The sequence below is a fragment of the Lagopus muta genome, chromosome 28 (genome assembly GCF_023343835.1).
Source record: "Lagopus muta isolate bLagMut1 chromosome 28, bLagMut1 primary, whole genome shotgun sequence".
NCBI classification, from domain to species: Eukaryota; Metazoa; Chordata; class Aves; order Galliformes; family Phasianidae; genus Lagopus; species Lagopus muta.
In genome coordinates this window covers 1-27,194 of record NC_064460.1, presented here as the reverse complement: position 1 = coordinate 27,194, position 27,194 = coordinate 1, and the positions used below count along the sequence as shown (strand labels likewise).

The window sequence follows — 27,194 nt, the reverse complement described above, 5'->3', positions numbered from 1 at the left end:
AAATTCGACTTAGCACCAACGAAAGCTCCCAGAATCCATCTTCCCTCTTCCCCTTTCTTTTGATCTGCCCTGGGAGAGAAGAGCTGCCTCCTTGAGCTGCCCTTTGATGGCAAATGGGTGTGTGGGCCTGGATTCACTTTCCCTTACAAAGATATTCAGAGGCTTAGGTGTGCCAGGGGCACACAGACAGCTGCACAGATCTTCTTAGAAGGCAAACAGTATCTTAAGACACCTGAAATGACATTTGTGTTTGCATTCCTGCAAATGAGTCTTGGATATCGGTGATGACCCTGTATTTCGGTCTGAAATTAGACAAGGCACCTCAAAACTTGCAAAATCTCTCGTGCTCTCAATTTAATTCATTACTTACAGCATCTGGGAATCACATTTGGGTCGCACCCTATGGTCCCATAGCAGCTCCGAAATGCATACTCCAAACAGATGCACAATCAAGTACCAACGAAGACATCTGTAATCATCAGCATTTACTCTAACCTACGCTTTACCTCTTTCAGGATCTCCTTCAGGATCCTTTGAACGATTAACTGAAGAAAAAAAAGAAGAAAAAGAAAACAAAAAAGAAAAGAAAGAGAGAGCATGAAAACTCCACAGTGGAAGTGAAAGCTTAAATGTTAAACTTCCCATAAAATATTGGTGTCTGGAAGTTTTGGGTTTGGACAGCTTGATTCAAACAAATCAAATAGGTGTTACTGAATGGAAATCGATGTAGTTGTACTCTCTTCTCGCTCCTTTTCCCTCTCATTAGGAAGCTGAAGCCATTAAAAAAAAATAACAAGCACATTTTGGTGCAGAGGGAGGAGCGTGAAGGTCAGCACCTCGGAGATGACCAGCATTGCCAAGATCAGAGCCAGGTTTTATGGCTCTGGACCACGTGGATGAGCTGAACCCAACAGTGATAAGGAAGGATAGGGGAGAATGATCAATGATTCCAAACATCTGCAGTTACTCCTCACACTTGGGCAAGGTATGGTCTGGGTGCTTCACTCTTCACATCTCCACCTGGATGCCGTGTAAATAAGGATGGAATGAGGGCAGCAGAACTTGGAGCACATACAAGCTGCAGATGCTGGGAGAAAATGCCCGTACCTGGACAGAAGCAATAGTAGAACGCAATGATGATGGCCATGAGAAGGAGAACGGAGACTAAAGCAGTGACACCTATGAGGAGGTTGTGGTTCGCTTCAATCAATTTGGATACATCAAGGGTTTCTAGCAGGAAAAAAAAGAAAAAAGTTAGACTCTTGAATTTAGAAGCCTACATTGAAGCATTCAGCTGTGATTTCAAAGCAGGATTCAGTCAAAACCCACAGGACTCCCGCGTCCTTCTGCAGAAAAGGAGGGGGCCTCACATGGCATTAAATGGTTTAGGCAACCAAATTCAGCCTCCCAGTGCAGGCAGTGTAGGGTGACTCCACAAGGAGATAAGAGCAGAGCAAGCAGGTGGTTGGTTGCATTCCCACACTGTTCTCTCCTGTCTTCCAGTGAAGCACGGACCTCCCGAGTCACGTTTGTCTACAGAAGCATTGGATAGATTTTGCTGATAGGAACTTATCCAATCCTTCCTTTGAATCTGTGTTTTCTTTTGCTCTGCTATACAAAAATGAAACTGTTGTTAATGAGAGCTGGAATGGTGGAGCTGGGATGAATTAAACAGAGGTAGAGTTAGAGGTAGAGTGAGGTAGAAGGAGAGGTAGAGTAGAGTAGAGGTAGAGGTAGAGTGAGGAGAAGAGGGGGGTTGAACTCTTCATTTCCAGGAGAAGGAAATGACAGCTGTGGGAAATGAAAGTGTTGTTTCTGCATTGAACATTAAAAAGGACAATCTTTGATCTAAAGAATTAAGAATTAACATAAGAATTCATCAGTAACGTATGAATAATAAAGAATTAAGCCGTAACGTGCCCTTAGAAATAGCTGATGTAGAAAGTAAGAATACCATACATATTAGTAACATATTTTAGAAATGTAATCACTAAATTGCTTGATGGATGCTTTCACACCATGCTGCAAATAATCTGAAGGTTCTAAACGATATGAGCACAGTATCCTGAAATAGGAAACATGTAAGGCTGCTCATTAGACTGGTGGAAATACAACATATTTAACAGACTGTCGAGAGTCAGGGCCTTTACGCAGAGCAGAACTGTCTCGCTTTGTGGAAATGCTAGAATGCCATAGGCAGACTCCAAGATGCTCCCCTCTATCCTCCTTATCTCTATGCAAGGATGGATGAACGACCAGAACGACCCAGTGTGAAGGGGAACCAATGTTAGAGGGGGGGTTAAAGAATTAAAAGACTCTGTGTTTCTGTTGTAAAGCTGTAATCAGAAAAGTCATCACCAAAATGCTTGCAACTGTTAGAAGTCAATTAACCAATTAAGACGCGTGTGCTTGAGAAGCAAAGATTTGTGTCTACCGCATCTACCCGGTGTTTGTATGATTAGAGAAGAGTCGAGAAAGAGTGTGAACCTGCAGCACTCAGCCAATGAGGAACCAGGGCAGAAAGAGCTCAGCGTCAGGCAATAGGGATACAAGATGGAACCGTTGTTTTCTCGGGGCTCTCCTGCTTGCAACGGCGAATAAAAAATCTGCTTCATCAGAGAAACGGTCCTAGAAAATTCTTTGGATATTTCCAACGCAGCTGGAAGCCATGAACCACTTCCAGAACTGGAGAGCATCCCCTAGCGCCTGGATACAGGAATGCAAAAGGCTGCACTGCTTAAAATGCATTTGTTTGTTTGATTGATTGATTGTTTAGGAGAAGCTCTCAGATATTACAGGGAGGAGGCATTTACCTGCACGAGCCATCTGGAGCAGAAGCAGAACACAGAAGAAACAACTCATCTCAGGACTGTTCATCTGCCACAATGTTTCTTGCAGAGCTTTTAAATCTGACCTGAAAGGTAATTTAGAGCAAGCAGTGGCCAAAACAAAACCACATGATGAAAACATAGCCATTGATTCTATACCATTGCTTGATCTTTCCTGCTGGCAGGATGTTTGCACCTGAGTAGCTGACGCCTTGCTCAGCGCATGTTTATTTTTCTTTAACCATCAACTCTTTCACTTTCCTCCTTTCTCTGAGCTTTTATTGCTGTGCACAATGTATGGTGACAAACCTTCGGTCAGCTCGCTTGGCTTTTTCCTCTAAGTGTTTTGCCCCACCATATTTGCCCTACTCCTCTGTGCTGCTTGAGGGGACGAGGCAGAATTGGGTGGATGGGGGGAAGGTGGTTTTAGTTTGCTTTAGTTCACTTTTCTCCAGTCTTCTATCAATTAATTACCAATAAACTACACTAATCCCCCCTATACTGAGCCAGTGCCAGTAGTAACAATAATGAACGCATTCATTTCTTGTCCTCATCTCATCCAATGAGCTTTTATCCATAGTATTTATCCTCCCTCCCTTCCTAACCCCATCCTGTGACTTTTACACAGACGTGCATGCGACATTTGCTGCATTTTGGGGTGGCAGTACAGTCACCTGCTGAAGGAATTTAGCACCAGGTCTCAAGACAAAGGCCGAGCATCCCAAATGTCAGCTGAACCACAGGTGGAGTCATTCGGACAGATGAGTCCCGCCTTTAAACCAAATACAACTATTTTAAAAATAGGAGTCTCATCCACAGAAGCCAACGAATGGAAGCATAATTTGAAGATGCAGATCAGAAGGAAATTGAAAAAAAAAAAAGAAATGGATATATGAGAATTTACCTGTACAGAAACCGGTGAACTCATAAATTCATCTGGAACTCTGACTGCACAGTTAAATATAAACAGCACATGGCACTGAAAGAAAGGCAGTTGTGGATCACATGAAAGAAGGTGGTGCTGCCATCTGTGGCCGTTCTTCCCCGTTGGTTGGACTTTGTTCCTCCTCTTTCTGAGCTTTATCAGTTTCCCATTTGCCTTTCCAGGTATATCTAAGTGGCAACAGGACAATTCTGGTGTGAAAGACATTCTTCCCAGTTTGTTGTCTTGTCCAGATGCCCACCCAGCTGTTTTCCACTCCTCCCTCCTCAACAAGACACAGAAAAGAAGATGAAAAAGGTCATGAATTGAGATAAAGGCAAGAGACTTAAGATGTGGAGTCCTTTCCTAATTGACAATAGCTGAAATAGATTTTTAATTCTGAAATAAGGCTCAGTGTTGATTATAGGCCGTGGACATCCAACTCTTCCTCTCTGTAACACCAAAGAACCCTTTGCATCTTCACTTAGCAGTTGTCACAGCAGATAAAGCAGATTCACTCCGGTGAAAATTCAATTTGTCACAAATTAAAACAGATACGAGTGGTGAGAACCAGAGACAAAATTGAACCAACACTTTTCTTACTTCTGCTGCCCTTCTTGGGCTCAGTTTCACCCTTTTACTCCCAACCCCACTCCTCACTGAGTGGCACAGGACACAGGGAATGAGCAAATTATTATCTTCTGCTCCTTCTTCCTCACACTTTTCCCTGCTGTGGGTCCTCTCCCCACACTGTGGGTCCTTTCCAGTGGCTGCAGTCCTTTAAGATCAACCTGCTCCACATGAAAGTCATCCTCTCCCCTTTATACGGGCATGAAAATCCAACACAGCCTGGCTGTTCAACTGATTTCCACTTCACTGAATGTTCCACTCAGTATCTCCACGAGGATAATACAGGAGACAGGATCAAAAGCCTATCACCAAGAGCAGGTGAACAGCTCCCTCTGCTTTCTTATCATCGACCAAGTTTGTGTAGAAGCCTTTCAGATTAATAAGGCATGATTCGCCCTTCACAGAGCCATGCTGACTGCACTCAATTACATTCTTGTTCTGTTTGGGAGAGGGGTTTCTCCAGCTCCTTTCCAGGGCCTGTGATGAAAAGGTTTGGCCTGTAGTTACCTGAGTCTTCCTTCTGCCTTCCTTGAAGTTGGAGTTGATGTTTGCTCTCTTCCTTCTCTCCAAACTGCTATGAGCTTCCAAAGATAACTGAGAGTGGTCTTTCAATGACATCAACCAGCTCCCTCAGACCTGGTGGATGCAGCCTGTCGGGCTATGTTGTATTACTTTTGAGTACTCCCTGACACCAAGGACAGCCTTTTTCTTCCTCCTTCTTCTCTTCTCTTTCTTGAAGAAAATTCAGTTTTGTTTCTAAGGCAGGCTAAAAAAACTTCATAGAATCATAGAACGGCCTGTGTTGAAAAGCTTCAACCCCCTGCTATGTGCAGGGTCGCCAACCAGCAGCCCAGGCTGCCCAGAGCCACATCCAGCCTGGCCTTGAATGCCTGCAGGGTTGGGGCATCCACAGCCTCCTTGGGCAACCTGTTCCAGTGCCTCACCACCCTCTGTGTGAAAAACTTCCTCCTAATATCTAACCTGAATCTCCCCTGTGTTAAAACCATTTAAAACCATTAAAGCCATTCTCCCTTGTCCTGTCACTATCAACCCATGTAACAGTGCTTGCTGCATCACATTTCAAAGAAGAAACGGTTGTGAGAGGTAATATTAAGAGGTGAGTCCAATGAAAATCCAAGAGCACCTGCATTCAAAGGCATGATCTTCAAAGTCACCCCTGTTTCAAACCAAGTTCTCTCAGTGATATCTGCCAAGACCCAAGGACAAAGAGTCTCCATTTACAATGCACCTTGACAAGAAAGTACTGGCATTACAATAAAACAGCAGCTGACCTTCAGGCAGAGCTGTACCAGGAGTTAATCTTTAATATTTCGGTCTTCATTTCAGTTCCACTGTTCAGAGTTCACTCCCTTTGATCTACAGACTTAAGATGTGGAGTCCTTTCCTAATGGACAATAGCTGAAATAGATTTTTAGTTCTGAAATAAGGCTCAGTGTTGATTATAGGCCGTGGACATCCAACTCTTCCTCTCTGTAACACCAAAGAACCCTTTGCATCTAATTGCAACACAAGGATGCTTCCCTCCTATGGCAGGTAAGACATGGAGGAGACAAGGAGGTTAAGTCCTGGGCAGAGGCTGATTCCCCCAACAGAGGGATAGGTGCAATCTGTAGGTCCACAAAACATTGCCGTGTGCTGAGAACTCACTCTGTGCTGAGCAATGAACCTCCTGCGTGCTCACAATCAGCCTGTGCTATTTTTGCATCCCTCTTTCTTAGTGCTCTCTGGCCTGGCCAGACTCCATCTCAAGACGAAAGGAATTATTCATCTCCTTATCAACCTTAGTCCAGAGATAAGGAATGTTAATTGGTAGCAAGTGTTGCTGTGTCTTTTGAGATCTTCCTTACCAAACCTGCCTGACTTATCCACAAGGCTTACAGTTTCACACAACGTCTAGAATTTCAGTTGCTGAGTCTTTTCACGGATGGATTCTGCAGATGGGGCCAAATTTTGATTCATCAGCAGAATGCAAAATTTTAACATGGATTTTACTTCAAAGAACGTGAGTCACTCGCTCAGCGCAAAGAAGAAGATGCTGCTGGAGATGTTGGTGCCCATGAACAGCGCACTGACATAGGATGGAGATGGTTGGTGATAATAACTGTCCTGCCAGAGGGCAGCAGCAGGGCATCAAAGCACAGTTTGGAGGTCCTCCAGATACCTTTCATGGTTTTGTCTCCAATACCTTCTTGTATTCTGTCTTGCTTCTGTCTTCAGTGAGAAAGCTCCCCTTTGGGAATCCGAGACCCTGGAGGTGAGTGAGAGGGTCTGGGGAATGGAAGACCTCCCTTCTGTCAGGGAAGAGGTGGTCCAGGAGCACCGAGGCAGCACCAATGTTCACCAATCCATGGGACCCGATGGGATGCATCCACGGGAGCTGAGGGAGCTGGCAGAGGTGATTGCTGAGCCGCTTTAGGTCGTCTTTGGGAGGTGTTGGAGGACGGGGGAGGTGCCTGAAGACTGGAGGAGAGCCAATGTCACTGCAGTCTTCAAAAAGGGCAAGAAGGAAGACCCAGGTGATTACAGGCCAGTCAGCCTCACCTCTGTCCCTGGAAAGGTGATGGAACAGCTTGTGCTGGATGCCATCTCCAGACAACTGGAAGAAAAGGAGGTGATAAGGAGCAGTCAGCATGGGTTCACCATGGGGAGGTCGTGCTTGACCAACCTGGTGGCCTTCTATGATGTTGTCTCTGGCTGGGTGGATGGGGGGAGAGCAGTGGATGTAGTCTACCTTGATTTCAGCAAGGCATTTGATACTGTCCCCCATGACGTCCTTATAACAAAGCTGAGGAAGCGTGGGACAGATGAGTGGACAGTGAGGTGGGTTGAGAACTGGCTGAGTGGCAGAGCACAGAGGGTCGATGTTGGTGGTGCAGAGTCCGGTTGGAGGCCTGTAACCAGCGGTGTTCCTCAGGGGTCGGTGCTGGGTCCGCTCTTGTTCAACATCTTCATCAATGACCTTGATGAGAGGATAGTGGCCACCCTCAGCAAGTTTGCTGATGATACAAAGTTGGGAGGATTGGCTGACAGCCTGAAGGCCGTGCTGCCATTCAGCAAGACCTGGACAGGCTGGAGAGCTGGGCAGTAAGAAACCGGATGAGGTTCAACAAAAGCAAGTGTAGAGTCTTGCATCTGGGGAGGAATAATTGCATGCACCAGTACAGGTTGGGGGATGAGCTGCTGGAGAGGAGCTCTGTAGAGAGGCACCTGGGTGTCCTGGTGGACGACAGGTCGGCCGTGAGCCAGCAGTGTGCCCTTGTGGCCAAGAGGGCCAAGGGCATCCTGGGCTGCATTGCAAAGAGCGTGGCCAGCAGGTCGAGGGAGGTGATCCTCCCCCTTTGCTCTGCCCTGGTAAGGCCTCATCTGGAGCACTGCGTCCAGTTCTGGGCTCCCCAGTACAAAACAGACAGGGATCTCTTGGGAAGAGTCCAGCGGAGGGCCACGAAGATGGTGAAGGGCCTGGAGCATCTCTGCTATGAGGAAAGGCTGAGTGAACTGGGTCTGTTCAGCCTGGAGAAAAGAAGACTGAGAGGAGACCTGATCCAGGTCTATCAGTATCTAAGGTGTGGGGGGCAGAATGGCGAGGCCGGACTGTTTTCAATGGTGAGTGGAGACAGGACAAGAGGAAACGGCCGGAAACTGCAGCATAGGAAGTTCTGCAGCAATGTGCGAAGGAACTGCTGTACAGTGAGGTGAGGAGCACTGGAACAGGCTGCCCAGGGAGGTGGTGGAGTCTCCTGCTCTGGAGATGTCCAAGACCTGCCTGGATGCCGACCTGTGCGACCTGCTGTAGGGAACTGCTTTGGCAGGGGGTTGGACTCGATGATCATGGAGGTCCCTTCCAACCCCTACAATTCTGTGATTCTGTAAGATCTCTGAGCAACGATCCATTGGTTGGGTGTGCATTAGGAAACAAGAAGTCATTCATTTCACAGTCAGGAAGTAAAGATTGTTCTAAACATCTGCCCACTTCATCGCCTTTGTGTTCGTTGGCTTTTGCCCTTGCGCCTCCCATGCTGGAAACGTTCATCCTTCTGAGATGCAATACTGCACCTTCACTGACCTGCCTCAGCTCAGGTCTCAGAGGTGCTCATTTCTCCTCGTTAGATGAGGAGGGTTTGAGTCTGATGAGCCCTGATGCACACACCTGTGAACACATAAGGCTCATCTGGCCCCGTGTGAGCAAATTTCAATGTCGTTTTGAGGAATTTGTGCTCCATGTAAAGTCCTGTAACTGCCATGACATTGCCCAAGAGATGAGGAAACCCCAAAACCTCACGGAGCCTTTCACAAACAAACACTCAGCTTCAAAGCATACAGAATCAGACCACAGGTGGGTGCGCAGCCCGCTGCTGCTTCTGCTTTCATTTTCACTTCTGTTCTGCTGTTTAATCAGTCACAGACACGGTGACAGGACAAAGCCAGTCTGTGACACAGAGGCACAGAAGATTCCCTTAGTCTTCCCAGTCGAATCTGGTGTAATTCTCTCTGAATGCACCCTGAGAGCGACATTCTGTGCACAGGGCTGTGACAGAATCCTTGCGCTTCAGGTTCATTGCAGGTACCAAAACACAGCCAGCCTGGGCATCTTCAGAGCTTCTTCCACCTGAAGCCACAGCAGTAATGCATAACCACAGCTCATCACTCCGTGATTCCTCTGATTCAAGACTGTGGTTGAGATTGATGATGCAGCAAAGTGCAGCTTGTGGATTTGCATGACACATCATTATGTCCCACTCTGGTGTATCTCTGATGTTTTATTAACATTGCAGGCATTATGTACATAAGCAAGTCATAAATCTTATTCTGCCAGATGTAACATGAGAGCAAAGCCCATAAATACTCTCTGCCCCACGTTACACCCCAGGAGCCCTGTGCAAGGAAACACAGTGGCCGTGACCCAGTCCCAGTGCCCTTGCCATGCTGTAGCCTACAGGGCTCTGCTGTCATTTATCTGCTTCACAGGAGGCTGGAGGGGAAAGGAAAGCCCAATTACTGCAGCTACAGCCTGCAGGCCCTGAACGAGGAGACTCCAGGTGCACCAGGAGCCACGCATGCAGGAGGAAGCAGGCAGGAGACAGCTAGCAAAAATAAGAGCACATCTGGGGCAGAGTTTCCTTGCTTGATTGCCTCTTCTTCATAATTGTTGGCAAGATTTTCCCCCTTTGCTTTCTTTCCAACTCTCAGAAATGTTCTTCCAACTCCTCCAATAGAACCATTTCTGGAGCTTCCGAGGAGGAACCGCGCAATTCTGGCAGCAGCAACAAGGGGCTGCAGTTCTACACAACAGGGGGAGGTGTTTGCAGAAGTCAGAGAGGAGAGTGTGATGTGTGGCTGGAAAAAGTATCTCGTGATTTGCCATTTTTCTGCAAGCAGAAGGAACATAAGAGCAGGAGATGCATGAGGAGGTGTACAAACAATACCATGACGTGTCTGAGGAGCGTATCACTTCAATTCCAGGGGGAAGGACTCCAACTCACCTTGTCCCTTTGATAGTGGACAACGGTGGCATCTGTGGGGGAAAAAATACACCGTGAGTGCTTGCTCAGAACCAATATGGGAACAGGGGAGAACCACCATTGGTTTGGGCAGCAGATGATGGGTTCTGCTCTGACTGCCCAGCCCCGTTTGCCCACTCTGTGCAGGAAGATACGCAGGAGCAGAGATGATGGGCTTTGGGGCATTTTCCCATTGGTGGAGGCATTTTCTCTCTTTACATCTCAGCCTGCTGCTCTGCAATGAAATTCGAGCTGCAAGCAGAGCAAGGTGCACGCGTGGTGGGGTTACATCCCCTGCCCCCAACCACAGCATCCTCCCTTTTGCTGCTGCCTGCACTTGCAGAGCCACCTCTGAGATACTTCCCCACCCCTGTCTCTGTAAGCATCCTCCAGTGTGGGGCTGAGCCTTGGGCTGGGCTTGAAACAAACACCACAGGGAGGAGAAAATGAAGAAGGTGAACAGCAGAGTCTGAACTGAGAGATCCACCATGCATGCGGGATTTGTCAGCACAAGCACTGGGATGAAAGCAGCACGGGGAAATTCTCCCTTGATGAATAGTTTTGCGAGTCCCATCATGAAAGGAACTGGTGGGATCGCAAATGGGAGCTCATGGGAAGGGGATCCCCATGGAAAAGGGGTGCCCAGCACTCACAGTGTAGTTCTCCATAGTCAGTGGCTTCCATCTGCTGGCTGGGAACGTGCTGCTGCCTGGAGAGGAAAGGGAAATGGATTTGGGCTGTGTGTTTGCTGTGGGATATTCACTAAATGATGCCTCCTAGGGCACTGCGTTCGATCCAAACCCACGGCAATCTCTCATCCACCAGGTGCCCATGTTCTGTTGGAAATATTCCCATGAGGAAATGCTCTCTTCCTCAGCAGGATGGAAATCCCATCTTATCCTGGGGGAACCCGCAGATCATGCTGCCCTGCGCAGGGTCCCAGCTGCACCTGAATCCCCCAGCCCTGACCAGGCCATTACTGCTCACCTTCGGCATCTCTCCCTGCAGGTACCTGCAAGAAGAAATGTCCCACATCAGAGCTGTGACAGCCTCGTGGATCCCTCACAGCTCCCACAAGCCCTCACCTTTCTTGACGGTCCAGAAGGCCGCTGCAGACAGGAGGAGGATGACAGTCACCAATGCCACCGCAGTGACTGCGGAGGCCTGCTGGTTGTTGGGGTCTGGGGACAGATTGGAGGCGTGGGGACAGAGAGCTTGGGGTTGATGGAGTGCAGTTGAGTCCGAAGGGAGTGATGTGGACACTGGGGCGTGTTGGGGACGCAGTGACAAAATGGGGACAAAGGAGAGTGAGAGGGAAGATTGGGATGCATGGGGACTGCAGGAGTAAAGGGGAAAGCCTCACCAGCAGTTGCTGTCCCTTCCGTGGAGCCGGACACGTGGCCTGTTGGCACAAATGGATGGGCTGAGTATCTCCCCTGAACTCTCACCTCTGCATGAACACAGCCCCTGAATGCATTGTTAGGGGCACAGCTTGCAGCCGTGGGCAGGAGTCCGCTCAGCCAGCTCTGCCCCTGAGACACGTGGAACGATGCAGGTTCTCTCCCACATGGGTATCGATTATGGAAACTATGATGGATCAAGAAATGCATGGCAGAGATGCAGCTGTGCATTGTATGACACTGCAGCACAGCCCTCTTCTTTCCTTGCCCTTGGGGATAAGAAAGGACTAGTATGTTGCCCTGCCTAGATGGGATGGCAGCATCAAATTTACCAGACTGCATCCTGTGTTTTTCCCCTCCTGCCGTCATCTAAAGGCTCTTTTTGGTGGCTTTGTTGAAGGTGGGGGCACCCAGACCCCAAAGCACACCGACACCTGGCCATCCCCACACCATGGCCGCAGCATCATCTTCTTCCTCACACAGTAAGGAACGATTTCACTCCTGGAAATCGCTCCAATTTCCCTTCCATACGCTCATAAAGATATTGCAACAGTCCTTGAAGCATCCTTACCCCTCTCCAAAGGCTCCATGGCCACCCCCTATCTGTCCTTTCTTTTCCTGGGCACTGCAGAGCCCCATTTCTGCAGCGTGGGATGGAGAAGGGAATCCTTCCAGAACCAACCCCACTCTATGACATCTCTTGCTGCACATGGGATGTTCAGTCCCACCTGTGTCCCCACCGCCCTGATCTCATGTCCCACCTGTGACACGCAGGTCCCGGGGAGCACTGAGGACGGAGCTCCTCGGCCAGTTTTTCTCATTCCTGTGCTCGTACAAACACTTGTAAGTCCCACTGCTTCTCTCAGTGATGCTCAGCAGCATGGAGTTGATGACCCTGCCCTCCTGGGCTTTCATGCTGTACACCTCCAACCCATCCTTGCAGAAGACAATTCGGGGTAGCAGGAAACTGGTCCTGAAGAACACACTGAGCCAGGACAACGTCCCCTTCCTGAGCGCTGGTTGCGTTAAGGTACAGGACAGGAGCCTGGAAAACACCTGGAGAGATGGCACAGGGATTCCACCAGCATCAGTAGTTGAAAAACACCTTGTATCCCAAGGCATGGACAACCAGCACTCCAGGGGTGGACACTGGGAATTCATTGGGAAAGATTCCTTTCTCTCTTTCCATCTCCTCCCCCACGATGTTTTCATTTTCTGGACCCATTCTCACACTCACCATCAGTCCCGGAGCTGCAGATGTTCTGTGTGCTCCCACCAGTACCTGCACCATGAGACAGAGAGGGTTTTGGTTAGAGGGACACTGTCCTGCTCACCCACGTGTCCCTGCCCATGTCCCCATTGCGGAGTAGGAGCAATCTCATCTGTGTTTTTGCATACTGCCTCTCCTCCATCTCCTTCTCAGCATATCTAAGCCCAGTCCAGATGTGTTTTCAGTTCCGGATGCAATCTCCTCAAATTCAAATTCAGACAGCATTCCTCATTCTCAGATTATTCATACATGCCTACACACACGTTCCTACTCATCTTCACCCTCAGCACCACTCCAAGAATATTACTGGTGGGTTTCCTGCTCCAGGCAGGGCTCCCTGCTCCCCAGCTCACCAAGCACCAGCAGCAGGAGGGCAGAGACACGAGGACACGGCGTTGCCCATCCCATCTGCACCCACATCTTTTGGAGATCTCTTCTCCCGGCGCCTGCTTTGCTGTGAGCTGGGTGCAGATGGTCACAGGTTTGTCTTGTGAGCCTCGGACGTGTCCTGTGGTGCTTCTGCGGCTGATGGAGAGTTATTCACAGCGAGAGGCTGTGATGCAGCCTATGGTGCATCTACTGCGTCAGCAGAGACACCGCTTTTATTTCAGGACACGTAGAGCCCTCAGCATGGTCCGCGTTTCCTGTTTCCTGAAGGGAGGAAACTTCTCCCTTCTCCCTCTTTTCCCCACATCTCCTTGCTGATCATGGCCTCATTCTGCATGCAGTGTCACTTTGGTCTCTTTAGGTCAGCTGTCCTCCTTGCTCTGTCTCTTCCAGACTGCTGACCACCCCTGGTCTTTCACAGAGTCATAAAAGAGAAAGGTTTGATTTGGAAGGGACCTTAAAGATAATACAGTTATCTATACCTAGATAGAATCATAGAATCTTACGTTCCATCCTTGAGAACCTCCAGAGATGGGGCACGCACTGCTTCTCCGGGCAGCCAGTGCCTCAACACACACTGAATCAAGAATGTCTTCCCAGCGTCTGACATTAATCACCCCACATCTATTTTAAAACCTTTCTCTTGGTCCTGCCACTGCCAAACTGTGTAATCAATCACTGTCCATCTTGTTTACAAGATCCCTTCAAATACAACCTCTCTGCGCCAGGCAGGGCATCTCTTCTGTGCTTTACACATATCCCCACTGCTCCTTTACTCTTTAGACTGCATTCTCAGCCCAATCTCACCCTCCAGGGAGCATCCCAGCAGTGAGAAGCCTGCAAACAACCCAAAGCCTTGAGTGCAGCTCTCCATCACCTGCAGAACTCCAACAGCAGAAAACTTCTTTGCACTCACTATCGCTGCCGTTGTCACCGCAAGGAAACAGCACTGCAGTTTCATTCCTTGCAGTAGAAGTAAACTAGCGCCTCTCCCCACTCCTCTGCCCCACAAAACGTTTTCTCTGGGCTCACAATTGAGAACGTGTCCCTGCTTGGATGTAGGGCTGATGGTGAAGTCAAGGGGCAGAGCAGGACCACGGCTGCAGTTCTGCTGTCTGCTCTGAGAATGGAGGAACTCAGCCACCGGGAGCTCTGGCCCTGCATCAGCCCACAGAGACGACCAACAGAGGGCTACACGCAATCTGGAGGCACACAGAACGTTGCCACGTGCTGGGAACTCACTCTGTGGTGAGTGATGAACTTCCTGCATGCTCAGAATCAGCCTGTGCTATTTTTGCCTCACCCTTTCTTAGCGCTCTCTGGCCTGGCCAGACTACAGCTTCGTGCACACAGCAACGCCTCGTCTGTTTAGAAATGAGAACTTTCCTCCCACACAAGATTCACCCGACCGCTCCTTCAGAAAGATGCATTTCTCTGTGATGCTTTGCTTGCGTGGAGCTGGGCTTGAAGCAGCATTTAAAAGAGCCGAAGCTGCACATCTCCAGTGTGAGGGACCAAAAGCATGGAGGTGTGTGAGCGCAGAGGGCTGATGAGCTGCAAAGAACATCGGCTGCTTGCCGCGGTTGCTTTGCTCTGTGCTGGACGATGAAGACAGGCCGAGTGTTTCCACTCAGCTTGGGAAGGGCTTGAGATCTGTGGGGCAGGATTCCCCTTGTGTTGGATCCATCTTCCAGCTGGCTTTTGACGAAAGGTGCTGTAAGTTGCCTGCTAGCAGCATTGAGCGTGTCCTTAATCTTCAGGCAGAATTTTGCTGCTCTCGGTCCCCCAGGTCAGGGCAGTTGTTGCACAGCGTGGATGAACAGAGAGCAAAAGCAAAGGTTTGGATTGTGTCATGGCCAGACTGCGGTCCAAACACCTACAATGAAACCCAAAAGCAGCTCAGGGATCGTTTATCAAAAAAGCTCTTGACCTTCTGTACCTGCTGCTAACGCAGAGATCCACCACCCGGTGATTTGCTTGCAGCCAGTCTTTAGAGCACGCTCTGAAGTGCTGCCATATTCAGTGTGCTTTATCTCACGAGAAGATGAATTATTAATCTCCTTATCAATCTGAGTCCAGAGGTAAGGGATGTTAATGGTTACACGTGTTGCTGTGTCTTTTGAGATCTTCAGTAGACATGCCTACATTACCTAAAAGGCTTTCAGTGTCTAGAATTCTCAGTTGCTGAGGCTCTTCTGTTCCCTGCATGGACTCTGCGGCTTGGGTTGAATTTTGGTCCATCAGCTGAATATAAAATCATAGCACAGACTCAGCCTCTGCATAAAAGGAGACGTGGCACTGGCTCAGTGCTTAAAGAGGATGGTGGTGATGATGCCCACTGACACAGGATGGGTGTTTAAGTTCTTGTTGGTTGTAGCAGCCAATAATCCTGTCAGGGACATAGAAGTCACAGCTGCCCCAGTTCACAGGGACATCAGGCACCTTTCTTTCACCTCCCTTCCTTTATCATTTCTCAGCAAGGATCCATTGATTGGGTGTGAACTCAGAAACAAAAAGCGATTTATTTCACAGTTAGCAGCAAGGATTTTTTTTGCCCACTTCTTTCCTTTGTATCCTTTGACTTTGGAACTGATGTCTCGCGTGGTGCAAACATTCCATCTCTCTGAGGTCCATCCAGGTAATGCAGACACTTAACTGATCTACTTTCTACTTTTTTTACCTACTGCTCAGGTCGTGGAGGTTCTCATTTCTTCCCATTGGATGCAGGAGGGTTTGAGTCCGGTAAGCCTGTGAATGTTTAAGACTGAGCACTGAACAGAATGTCAAGTGAAGGGAATTGATAACTTGCTGGAAATAGGATCATGGTGCATTGCCCTTACTGCTTAGCACCACAATTCTAGGAAAAGAAACATCAGTCTCAACTCAAACATCCACAACAGTTGTGGTTAAAGAATTACCGCGTTGTTTCCTACTTTGCGTTGCCAGCTCTCGTTTTTAAGCATTTCTGGCTTTAATTAATGTACATTGCTATGAGATTCTAGCTCGCACGTCATTCCTGGGCCAAAAAAATAAATGATTTTCAAACATCTTGCACCGTGCTGATTCGCTAAATCTATGTATGTGTGCTGCACCTGGATCTTAATGCAAATATTATGAAAATCAGTTAAACAAAAAGCATTTTTCAAGAGGGAGAAAACTCCTTATCACCTGTGACTGCTTGCACCTCTTACTGTTAGCTGTCACCAGCTGTGGCAGGAGAGAGGAATGTATTGATAAGGACAGGTGGCTGAATAGTGCTGGGCTTTTAAGAGCTCTTCCAGCTTTTGGGGCTTCTTACATTCACCATAATTGCTTATGGGGTGAGCTGAATTTGTCCCTAATAACTCTGCAGTATAAATGAAGAATAACACAAGAAAGATGAGCTGGAGAACAAATTGGAGGAATAAATGTGAGAACATGCTGAAGAAACACAAAAGGAAATTACATGAAAGCGAAACCCCGTATCGAGAACGTTCCTAATATGTTCTGGGGTGTTTTGGGTCTAAAAGCAATTGGGGAAAAAATAAAGGAGGTCATAGAGGGTGAGGTTACAGAGTGGGACACAGCAATCAACCGGTCGTCGTGCTCAGCATTTCAAATGTGCCTCCATCATCACTGCTTTTATGCACGTCAATTAAAAGGGCTCCACAAAGTAACTCCTGGTTACAAAGGGGCGGGTAGATATTGACAATAAATGAGCACCAAATGAACAACCTGTCTCTAAACTCTGGTCCTAGATTGGTTAGACTCACACCCAAATCTGTTAGTCCTCATACTGTTCCCTAGATGATCTTGACAGCTCCAGTTTTGCCTTTGCATGAAGGAGGAATAAAGCAAAGATGGAAGAAACATCTCCAGGTCTTGCAGAGCAGGAGGAACGTTTGAGCTGCTCCTTCCTGAACACTGCACTGGTTCAGCAGGCTCCCAGCTGCAAGCAGTTAGCTTCTGCCTAACAAACACAGGACTTTCTAAGCATAAATCAAGTCTCAGTGTCCACGTCGCCACCAGAATGTGGCCATGCACACTGAGATGCCCCGTGTGCGCTCAGGTGAATCAGCTTTGTGGAAGGGACAGCAAGCTGCTTTCTTGGAGGAAAACAAAAAGAAAAAATCATGTTTGAGTTACTGTTCATAAGAGAATAACTGGGGAATAGGCATTAAGCAGCAGCACGCAGCCTTGTTCTCTTGGTTCAGTCTGAAACTCAATAAAATTGTGTTGGTTGGTTTCTTTTCTCACTCCAGTGTAACACACAGCCCTTCACGGCACGCCAGGAATTTGGAGGGTTCTGCTGTCCTTTTTTTTCACATCTGATTCATGTTTATGAGCTCCTGCAGGAGATTGGAGTGACAGGGAGCTTTCCTACCTGTTTCTCACACTGTGAGGATCAGTGGTCAAGCACAGGAACGGCTGTAGTGGAGCTTGAGACCAACAAACCTGCATTACAGCATAGATTCACGGGCCAAACCAGAGTTTCAGTGGAGCTCCTAGATGCCAACAGGAGCTGCAGAGGCTTATGAGGTGTTGGTGGATATGAGGGTGGAGGCTCCAGCTCGTTACAAATTGCTCATTGCTCAGTTTCATCAACTGTGCAAGATTTGGGCCTGTCCCCACTTGGCCTTCCAGAACATGCAGTCAATATAAGCACTCCCTTGGGACAGGAATTCACACAAAAGGCAGAGTAACAGCAAGCAGCATTTTCCCTCTCGTTAGAGGAGGGGGTAGGATGGGGGCTGTGTGACAAATAGGCTCAACTGCTGCTTTGACATATGTCTCATTCAGGTGTATAAGCCACAATAAACCTCAGCATTACAATTCCTTGACCTGGAAAAGATTAGAACACCAGGTGGGTGCTGATTAAGAGGAAAACACCAGGTGGGTGATGGCAACCACGGCCACAAATAGAAGGGGTGCAGACCAGGGACACTCGGTCTCCTGAAATCCTCTGTCACGACCCGAGGAGGAGTTCTGTCACTGGTTGTAAATGAGTCTGGGGTCCAGGCGGTCGTCGTGCCCCCTCCAACGTGAGTTGGGTTTGGCTTTTCCCAAGAGCAGCGGGTTGGAGGGGCTGTAGGTTGGTCTCGCTCTCTCCCTGTCCAAACAACTGCCAGTTAACCACGTATGCAGACGTACCTGGAGAGATTTCTCTCTCCCCCATTAAGCCCCCATTGTTACTCACCAGATCTTGATAGTTTTACGAGACCAGATGCACTGGAGAGATGTTACTTCCATTTTAATAGGCCTCTCCTCCGACTGCTCCTTATTTTCTTAGCGCTGTGCTCTCAATTCAGGCTCTCATTGAAGCTCTCAATGCTTCTAGGGAGCATTTGGGACATCAGCCCTCTTGCTTCTCAGTCTCTTACAGCACCCCACAACAATTAATACAGTCACAGTTCACAGAGGGCTTGATTGCTCCTTCTCATGTACCTGTAGATACAGAGAATTCAAGGATGAGAGGGATGGGATTTTCCACTGAGTGTAAAATTTCAGTGGTGCTTTGAGAATGAGGACTTGTCCCACAGGCAGCAGATCAGCCAAGGCTGGTTTTTCCCCACCTTAATGCTTAATTAACTAATTTGAACCCGTAATTCAAATACAAAGTGCCTTTACTCACCGCTCGCAGAGGTGCACTCCTTTCATCCCAAAGATTTGCATTTTCTTCAGCTAAATTTGTGGAACGTGAGAAAACGGAACCTGTCCTGCTACAAAAGAAGAGTCGAATGGGACGCACCGACTACAAATGGCATCAATCACAGGAAGTAGGACAGACAGGAAGGGTCCCATCCAACCCAACCTTGAGCACCTCCAGGGATGGGGTACCCACAACCTCTCTGGGCAGGCTGTACCAGCGCCTCCCCATCCCCTGAGTGAAGAATTTCCTCCTAACATTCAACCTTAACCTCCCCTCTTAGTTTAAAACCGTTCCCTATTATCAGACCGTATAATCGAGGCAGAAGGAAGAGAACAGAACTGTTAATTGAATAGCTGTGTGAATGGCTTTGAGCTCAGGGCTTTGAGTTTTGTGATCTAGAACGTCCAACCTTCTACACTGAGTGAAGAGGAATTGCCACGGGCCATAGATCACTCCAAAACTAATGCCTCCTATTTATTCCCTTGGAAACCACAACAATGAGCACAGCAGCTCTGCTTGACAGAGCAAATTCTCAGCTACAAAACAGTACTTTTCACCAATCACCACCATCAGCAGTGAGTTTCCACCAGCAACAAACAAGAGGCCACGTTGTCAAAACCTCCACCAGCAGAACTGACCACTGTCAGCGTCACCACTGTGCTCACACCCAGTGCTGGGTCTCCAACAACATTCAGCAAAGCCAGGGGACATTTCTCTCTGTTAACAGAGGCCTGATAAAAGCCTAGCAAAAAGACACGACCAAATATTTGAGTCGGAGACCCGACTGCACAATTCCATCTGAAAACCTGCAGGTTGTGTATTTATATCAACTGAAAATGCAGTCGCAAACGTGAATCATTTAATATAAATATATATTTTTTTTTGCAATTTTGAAGACTATTCTCAAATTCCTGCATCAGAACAGAAAGCGTGGATGCATTTATTTCTTTTCTCCACACCAGACTGCCTTCAATCAATGCATCAAAATGCGTTTGCCATGACTTGGTTTGGTGCTGCACTGTGCCCTCCCCACGCTGTGGTTTCAGCTGACAGTGCCCAGGGTGCACAGATGAGGGGTTGAGACACTGGCCGTGGGTTGGAAGTAGGAGGAGGTGGAAATCCTGCTGCAATTAGGAAATGATGACTTAATTGCTAACGCGGAAGCGTGGTGGGATGATTCACACAACTGGAATACGATGATTGAGGGGCTCCAAGCGTTTCAGAAGGGATAGGCCGGGTAGGAGGGGTGGGAATTGCCTCTGCGTTAAAAAGTGGATGGGCTGAGAATAGCAAGGGATGTGAAAAACAACAAGGAGGGATTCTACAGGCACGCTGGTCAGCAGAGACAGGCCAAGGAGAGCGTACCTCTCTGATAGGTGAGAAGTGACTAAAGCAGACATGGAGGAGGCTGAAATAGACAGTGAGCTCATTGCCTCGGTCTTCACCAGGCTCCTACACCTCTCCTGCTCCTTGAAACTCTGGGCAGGGGTCACAGGGGTGAAACACCCCCCTCTGTAAGCACACAGGCTGCCTCACGAGGCTGAATGATGGGCATCCCAGGGTTCTGGAGGAGCGGGGTGATGCGGGGGCTGAGCCACTCTCCATCGTATTTGAAAAGCTGTGGCTGCCCAGGTGGCGACTGGAAAAAGGGAAACGTCACTCTGCTTTCAGGAAGGGAGAAAGGAAGACTTGGGGAACTACAGGACGATAAGCTGCACCTCTGGGCCTGGGATATCATGGAACAGATGCTCCTGGAAGAGATGTTAGAGCACATGAAGAGATATTCAAGTGAGTGATGCCTGACCAATCCCACGGCCTTCTGTGATGGAGTGACAGCATCAGTGGACAAAGGGAAAGCAAGCGATGTCATCTACCTGGATTTGTGCAAGGCCTCTGACGTGGTCCTGCAGCACATCTGAAATGGAGAGGGATGGACAAGGAATTGTTTGGATTGGTTGCAGCCAGAGGGCTGTGGTCAACGGCTCCGTGTCCAGGTGGAGGCCAGTGAGACGTGGTGCTTCCCCAGGGGTGCATCTTGGGCCTGGTAATCCTGAGCATCTTTATCAGTGACGAGTGCATCCACAGCAAAGCTGAGTGCTGCAGGTGACACAACAGAAGGGAGGGTTGCCATCCACAGGGACCTGGACAGGATGAGAAAGCGGGTCCTCAGAACCTCAGAACCTCAGAGAGTTGCATTTGGGTGGGGCAATCCCAGGTATGAGTACAGAGAGAGGAAAACTTGTGACCGTCCCACAGGTAAAGAGGAATAATACGTGAGGGGACCTCATGTGGCATTTAATGGTTCGGTTTAGGCAATCAGATTCAGCCCACTAATGCAGAAGGAATCGGGTAAAGGTGAGGCAGGAAGGAGAGCAGCAGCATTTGCTTCTGGGAGAAGAAATGTGGACGTTCCATGAGTTATTCCTGCCAGACCTGGAGAGCACCCCATGGAATGTGAACACAGGAATGCCTCTGTGATTCCATCATCACCCAGGACACCATCAGGATCCTGCTGGGACCCCCCCCCAAATGATGGGAACTCCCCGGGACCCCCCCCCCACTGAAAGGCAATCCCCCATTGATGGGGAAGCACCCCACACATCTGAGTGGGGGTCAGAGAGGGGCTGAGCTCCCCCCGCTGCTACTTATTGGCATTCATTTGTTAACCTCATCAGTAAAAACCACACAGTTTTGTTGCCTGTTCCTTTATGGGGGGGGGGGGGGGGGAGGGAGGGGTTCCCAAACCCTTTGGTTCCCCCTATCGACGAGGAGGGGCAGAGCGTTGGCCACGCCCCCCTCCCCTCCTCCTCATCAGCATGCAGGCTCCACCCACATCTCTCCAAAACAACCCCCACCCCTGGGCAAGCCCTTCGGTTCCCCGCCCTCTGACCCTCCCCCCTCCCCCCCCCCCCCCTCCAGCACCCATTGGGCTTCCACCACCACCCAACCCCGGGGGGCCCCAATCAGGTGTTGCTCCACCCCCCACCCCCCACACCCGCACCCACAGGGCCGTCCTGGGTGAGAGGGGAGTGTTGAGTGACCCCCCCTCCTCTCCGCCACAACTGCTGAAAGCCACCAGGATCCCATTGAACACCATTAGGATCCCAGACACCGTCTGGAGCAACACCCCAGGGATCCAGACAGACACCACCACTGGGACCCCCCCCCCCCCAAGGAACCATGGACACTGTGACCCCCCAGGAGCCCACTCAGTCCCCCCCAGGTACCACCCGTCCCCCCCCCGACCCGCTGGGGCATCTGTTCAGCTGGCAAAATCAGCCACGACTTCCTGGTGGCCCTGCGCACGCTGCCCGCCGAGGAGCACCTGGTGGGTAAGGGGGGGGGGGGATCCTAAATTTGGGGAGGGGGGAGGGGGGAAATCACCCCATAGGACCCCCTGCCATCACCCTCTGTCCCTTCTCCCCCCCTCCCCAGGCCGTGGCTATAGCAGCACGAGAGTTGTCCCGTGCCCAGAAGTACGCACAGCTGCATGGGGTGCCACGTGCCTATGGGAGCTACGAGGAGCTGGCAAGAGACCCCCAAGTGGGTGAGTGGGGTTTGGGGGGAAGGGGGGGGGGGGGGAACCCTATGGGGACAGGGGGGAGTCACCGCCTCACAGGACTGTGGGATGCTCCATAATGAGCCGGGACCCCCGTGGGATCGTTTGGGATTTGGGGGGACGTCGTGCCGTCCCCTCATATCCCCCCACTGTCACCAGATGTGGTGGTGTGGGGCGAGGAGGGTCCTCGTGTCCCCACTGTGGAGTTCCCTGACCCCAGTGGGGTCTCTCTGTCCCCAGTGGGATGACACTGTCCCCAATAGGATCTTACTGTCCCCACTGGTGTCCCTGCGTCCCCACTGGTGTCTCACTGACCCCAGTGGGATCTCCCTCTCCCCCCACCGGCGTCCCCTTGCCCCCCCGTGTCCCCTTGTCCCCAGTAGGGTCTCATTGTCCCCATCGGGGTCTCCCCTCTTCTCACTGATGTCCCCTTGCCCCCAGTGGGGTCCCACTGTCCCCAGTAGGGTCTCATTGTCCCCATTGGGGTCTCCCTCTCCTCACCGGTGTCCCTTCCCCCTCTACTGATGTCTCACTGTCCCCAGGAGGGTCTCATTGTCCCCAGTAGGGTCTCACTGTCCTCAGTAGGGTCTCCCTCTCCTCACTGGTGTCCCCTTGCCCATATTGGTGTCTCAATGTCCCCAGTAGGGTCTCATTGTCCCCATTGGGGTCTCCCTCTCCTCACTGGTGTCCCTTCCCCCTCTACTGACATCTCACTGTCCCCAGAAGGGTCTCACTGGCCCCACTGCTGTCTCTCTGTCCCCACTGGGGTCTCCCTCTCCTCACTGGTGTCATCTTGCCCCCAGCGGGGTCTCATTGTCCCCAATAGGGTCTGTGTCCCCACTGGGGTCTCTCTCTCCTCACTGGTGTCCCCTCGCCCATACTGGTGTCTCCCTGCCCCAGTAGGGTCTCACTGTCCCCACTGGGGTCTCTCTCTCCTCACTGGTGTCCCCTCGCCCATACTGGTATCTCCCTGTCCCCCACTGGGATCTCCCTGTCTTCACTGGTGTCTCTTTACCCCCACTGGTGTGTCCCTGTCCCCAGTAGGGTCTCATTGTCCCCAGTGGGGTCTCCCTGTCTCCAATGGATTCTTCTGTCCCCACTGGTATCTCACTGTCATCATGGGCATCCCTTCGGCCCCACTGCTGTCTCTCTGCCCCCTTTGGTGTCTCTCTGTCCCCCACTGGTATCTCTCTGTCCCCATTGGTGTCTCTCTGTCCCCATTGGTATCTCTCTGTCCCCACTGGGGTCTCTCTGCCCCCACTGGGGTCTCTCTGCCCCCCACTGGGGTCTCTCTGCCCCCACTGGTGTCTCTCTGTCCCCATTGGTATCTCTCTGCCCCCATTGGGGTCTCTCTGCCCCCATTGGTATCTCTCTGCCCCAATTGGGGTCTCTCTGCCCCCATTGGGGTCTCTCTGCCCCCACTGCTGTCTCTCTGTCCCCATTGGTATCTCTCTGTCCCCATTGGGGTCTCTCTGCCCCCATTGGGGTCTCACTGTCCCCATTGGGGTCTCTCTGCCCCCATTGGGGTCTCTCTGCCCCCATTGGGGTCTCTCTGTCCCCATTGGGGTCTCTCTGCCCCCATTGGTGTCTCTCTGTCCCCATTGGTATCTCTCTGTCCCCACTGCTGTCTCTCTGTCCCCATTGGTATCTCTCTGTCCCCACTGGGGTCTCTCTGTCCCCATTGGTATCTCTCTGTCCCCTTGGGGTCTCTCTGCCCCCATTGGTATCTCTCTGTCCCCACTGGGGTCTCTCTGTCCCCATTGGGGTCTCTCTGCCCCCACTGCTGTCTCTCTGCCCCCATTGGTGTCTCTCTGTCCCCATTGGGGTCTCTCTGCCCACCATTGGTGTCGCTCTGCCCCCACTGCTGTCTCTCTGCCCCCATTGGTGTCTCTCTGTCCCCATTGGGGTCTCTCTGCCCCCATTGGGGTCTCTCTGTCCCCATTGGTATCTCCTGCCCCCATTGGGGTCTCTCTGCCCCCACTGCTGTCTCTCTGTCCCCATTGGTATCTCTCTGCCCCATTGGGGTCTCTCTGCCCCCACTGCTGTCCTCTCTGCCCCCATTGGGGTCTCTCTGTCCCCACTGCTGTCTCTCTGCCCCCACTGGTATCTCTCTGCCCCCATTGGGGTCTCTCTGTCCCCATTGGGGTCTCTCTGCCCCCATTGGTGTCTCTCTGTCCCCATTGGGGTCTCACTTGCCCCCATTGGGGTCTCTCTGTCCCCACTGGTATCTCACTGCCCCCAGTGCTGTCCCCTGTCCAAAGGAGGTCTCTTTCCCCACCGTTACCCCCATTGCCCCCGACGGTCCCCCCTGTCCCCAGCGAGTTCTCCTCGCCCCCAGTGGGCTCTCCATCTCCCTGACGGCTTTCTCCTCGTCCCCGCTGCCGTCTCCCCATCCCCCCTGCCCCAGACGTGGTTTACGTGGGCACCGTGAACCCGCAGCACCTGCCAGACACCCTCCTCTTCCTGCGGGCACACAAGGCTGTGCTGGTGGAGAAGCCAATGGGCATCAGCGCCCGCGAGGCCAAGGAGATGGCAGCAGCTGCACGGGAGGCGGGCGTCTTCCTGATGGAGGTGAGCCCCCATGTTGCCAACAACCCTATTAGTGGTGTTCCCAGTAACCCCCAGTAACCCCCCAGTCCCTCCCAGCGCCCGTAATCCCATTCCCAGCCCCTCCCAGTGCCCACACCTCTCACCCCAGGGTTTCTGAATACATTCCCAGCCTCTCTTAATCCCCTGTAGCGTCATTTCCAGTACTCTTCCAGTCCCTCCCAGTTGCCCATCCACTCCATTCCCAGTCTCTCCCAGTGCCCCCATGATGCCATTTCCTGTGCTCCCAGTCCCTCCCAGTGCCCATGCTTCTCACCAGGGCTTCTGGACTCACTCCTGGTCCTTCCCAGTGCCCACAGTCCCATTTCCAGCACTATACAACCCCACTCCCTCCCAGTGCTCCCAGACCCCATAACTCCATTCCTAGTCCCTTCCAGTCCTCCCAGTCCTCCATAACACCATTTCCCACTTCTCCCAGTTCCCCATCAACCCTACCCTGGTTACTCTCATAATCCCATTGCCAGTATTCCCAGTTCCTCCCAAAGATCCCCAGACCTCACTAACTGCTCGCAACCCCCGCTCCCAGTCCCCCACAGTCCCATTTCCAGTGCTCCCCAGTCCCTTTCCAAGTCCCATATTACCCCACTCCCCCAGTGCTCCCAGTGCCCCATAAACTCTCTCTCATCACTACCCCATTCCCTCTCAGTTGCTCCCAGTCCCCCATAACCCCATTCTTAATGCTCCCAGTCCCTTCCAGTCCCATATTACCCCCGCTCCCCAGTGCTCCCACTGCCCCATAACCCCATTCTTACTGCTCCCAGTCCCTTCCAGTCCCATATTACCCCACTCCCAGTGCTCCCACTGCCCCATAAACTCACTCTCATCACTCCCATTCCCTCTCAGTCCCTTCCAGTCCCATATTACCCCACTCCCAGTGCTCCCAGTGCTCCCACTGCCCCATAACCCCATTCTTAATGCTCCCAACCCCTCCCAATGATCCCAGTCCCCCCTAACTCCTCATAATCCCCTAAAATACATTCCCATTGCTCCCACTGCCCCATAAACTCACTCTCATCACTCTCATTCCCTCTCAGTTGCTCCCAGTCCCATATTACCCCACTCCCAGTGCTCCCAGTGCCCCATAACCCCATTCTTACTGCTCCCAGTCCTTTCCAGTCCCATATTACCCTACTCCCAATGCTCCCACTGCCCCATAACCCCATTCTTAATGCTCCCCAGTCCCTTCCAGTCCCATATTACCCCACTCCCAGTGCTCCCAGTGCCCCATAACCCCACTCTCATCACTCCCATTCCCTCTCAGTTGCTCCCAGTCCCATATTACCCCACTCCCAGTGCTCCCACTGCCTCATAACCCCATTCTTACTGCTCCCAGTCCCTTCCAGTCCCATATTACCCCACTCCCAGTGCTCCCAGTGCCCCATAACCCCACTCTCATCACTCCCACTCCCTCTCGGTTGCTCCCAGTCCCCCATGACCCCATTCCCAGTGCTTCCAGTCCCTCCCAGTGCTTCCAGTCCCTTCCTACAACCCCCATTCTTCCTTCCCAGGGCTTCTGGACCCGCTTCTTCCCAGCCTGGAAGCGGCTGCAAGGCACTGGTGGATGAAGGGGCCTTGGGGGAATGCCGGGTGCTGCAGGGGGCCCTGGCTTTCCCCCTGAGGTCCGTGGAACGGGTGCGAGAACCCAGCTTGGCTGGGGGAGCCCTCCTGGACCTGGGGGGCTACGGGCTGCAGATGGCCAGCGCCTTGTTGGGGAGGGGGCGCCCACCCCTACGGCTACGGGCAGAGGGCTGCCTGCACCCCTCGGGTAAAGGAGGGGGTCCTGTGGGGTCTGGGGGGCTCTCATTGGGGTGAACGGGGTCCCTATGGGGGGTGTTGGGGAGGCCTGGAGGGGTGCGAGAGGGGGAATTTGAGTCCCCATAAGGGTTTGGGGTTTCCAAAGGGATCTAATTGCCCCCATGTGGGGGCTGTGGGGGTCCCAGGGGGGTAGGGGGGGTCTCAGATGGGGGGAGTTTGGATGGGGGGACTTTGAGGGTCCCGTTGTCACAAATGGGCCCAACAGGGGTGGACGAGACGGTGACGGTGACGCTGCAGTATGAAGGGGGGAAGCAGGCAGCACTGACCGTGTCCATGGATGCAGAGATGCCGGGGGGGGCCGTGCTGGGGGAACCCACGGCTGGGTGGAGGTATGGGGCAGAAATGGGGGGGCAATGGGGGCACAGAGGGGGGTGGGAGTGAAGGGGGGGGGGTTGGAGTCTGCTGGGATGGGGTGGGGGGGGATATTGGGGTCAGTTTTAGGGGTGGGATATTGGGGTCAGTTTTAGGGGTGGGATATTGGGGTGCTCTTTTAATGGGGTGGGGGATATTGGGGTCGGTTTTAAGGGGTGGGATATTGGGGTGCTCTTTTAATGGGGGTGGGGGGATATTGGGGTCAGTTTTAAGGGTGGGATATTGGGGTCAGTTTTAGGGGTGGGATATTGGGGTG

The 27,194-nt window shown here is 51.3% G+C and overlaps 2 protein-coding genes across 16 annotated transcripts; one reads left to right on the top strand and one right to left on the bottom strand.

Moving 5' to 3' along the window:
- Positions 1-7,407: 7,407 nt before the first annotated feature.
- LOC125685563 (uncharacterized) lies at positions 7,408-21,056 on the bottom strand. Of its 15 annotated transcripts, none has more exons than XM_048928684.1 (11): positions 19,951-21,056; positions 18,133-18,380; positions 12,923-18,045; positions 12,537-12,581; positions 12,061-12,355; positions 11,263-11,301; positions 10,985-11,161; positions 10,887-10,911; positions 10,553-10,608; positions 9,882-9,913; positions 7,408-9,767 (listed from the first exon to the last, which is right to left on the bottom strand). In XM_048928684.1, the coding sequence occupies exons 4-11, from the start codon at positions 12,537-12,539 to the stop codon at positions 9,711-9,713; spliced, it is 684 nt and encodes a 227-aa protein (XP_048784641.1). In that variant the 5' UTR covers positions 12,540-12,581; positions 12,923-18,045; positions 18,133-18,380; positions 19,951-21,056; the 3' UTR covers positions 7,408-9,710. The 15 variants fall into 15 exon arrangements, with proteins under 15 accessions (XP_048784641.1, XP_048784642.1, XP_048784643.1 ...); XM_048928685.1 differs by having other exon boundaries at positions 14,260-18,045; XM_048928686.1 differs by having other exon boundaries at positions 17,320-18,045.
- Positions 21,057-21,585: 529 nt separating this feature from the next.
- On the top strand, positions 21,586-26,895 carry DHDH (dihydrodiol dehydrogenase; the record flags this gene model as incomplete). The annotated part of the gene is given in 7 exon segments (XM_048928355.1): positions 21,586-21,816; positions 21,818-21,913; positions 22,021-22,132; positions 24,552-24,715; positions 26,260-26,298; positions 26,300-26,516; positions 26,772-26,895. Coding segments are annotated over 7 exon segments (803 nt in total), but the record flags the coding sequence as incomplete, so codon positions are not given.
- Between the last annotated feature and the right edge of the window lie 299 nt (positions 26,896-27,194).

Coding starts and splice junctions, on each gene's coding strand:
- LOC125685563 (XM_048928675.1), bottom strand. CDS start 12,511: ATGAAAACATCGTGGGGGAGGAGATGGAAAGAGAGAAAGGAATCTTTC. Junction 11,302..12,060: donor CCGGGACCTGCGTGTCACAG/GTGGGACATGAG, acceptor TTGTGCCAACAG/GCCACGTGTCCGGCTCCACG. Junction 9,914..10,552: donor TGACTATGGAGAACTACACT/GTGAGTGCTGGG, acceptor TTTCCCCCACAG/ATGCCACCGTTGTCCACTAT.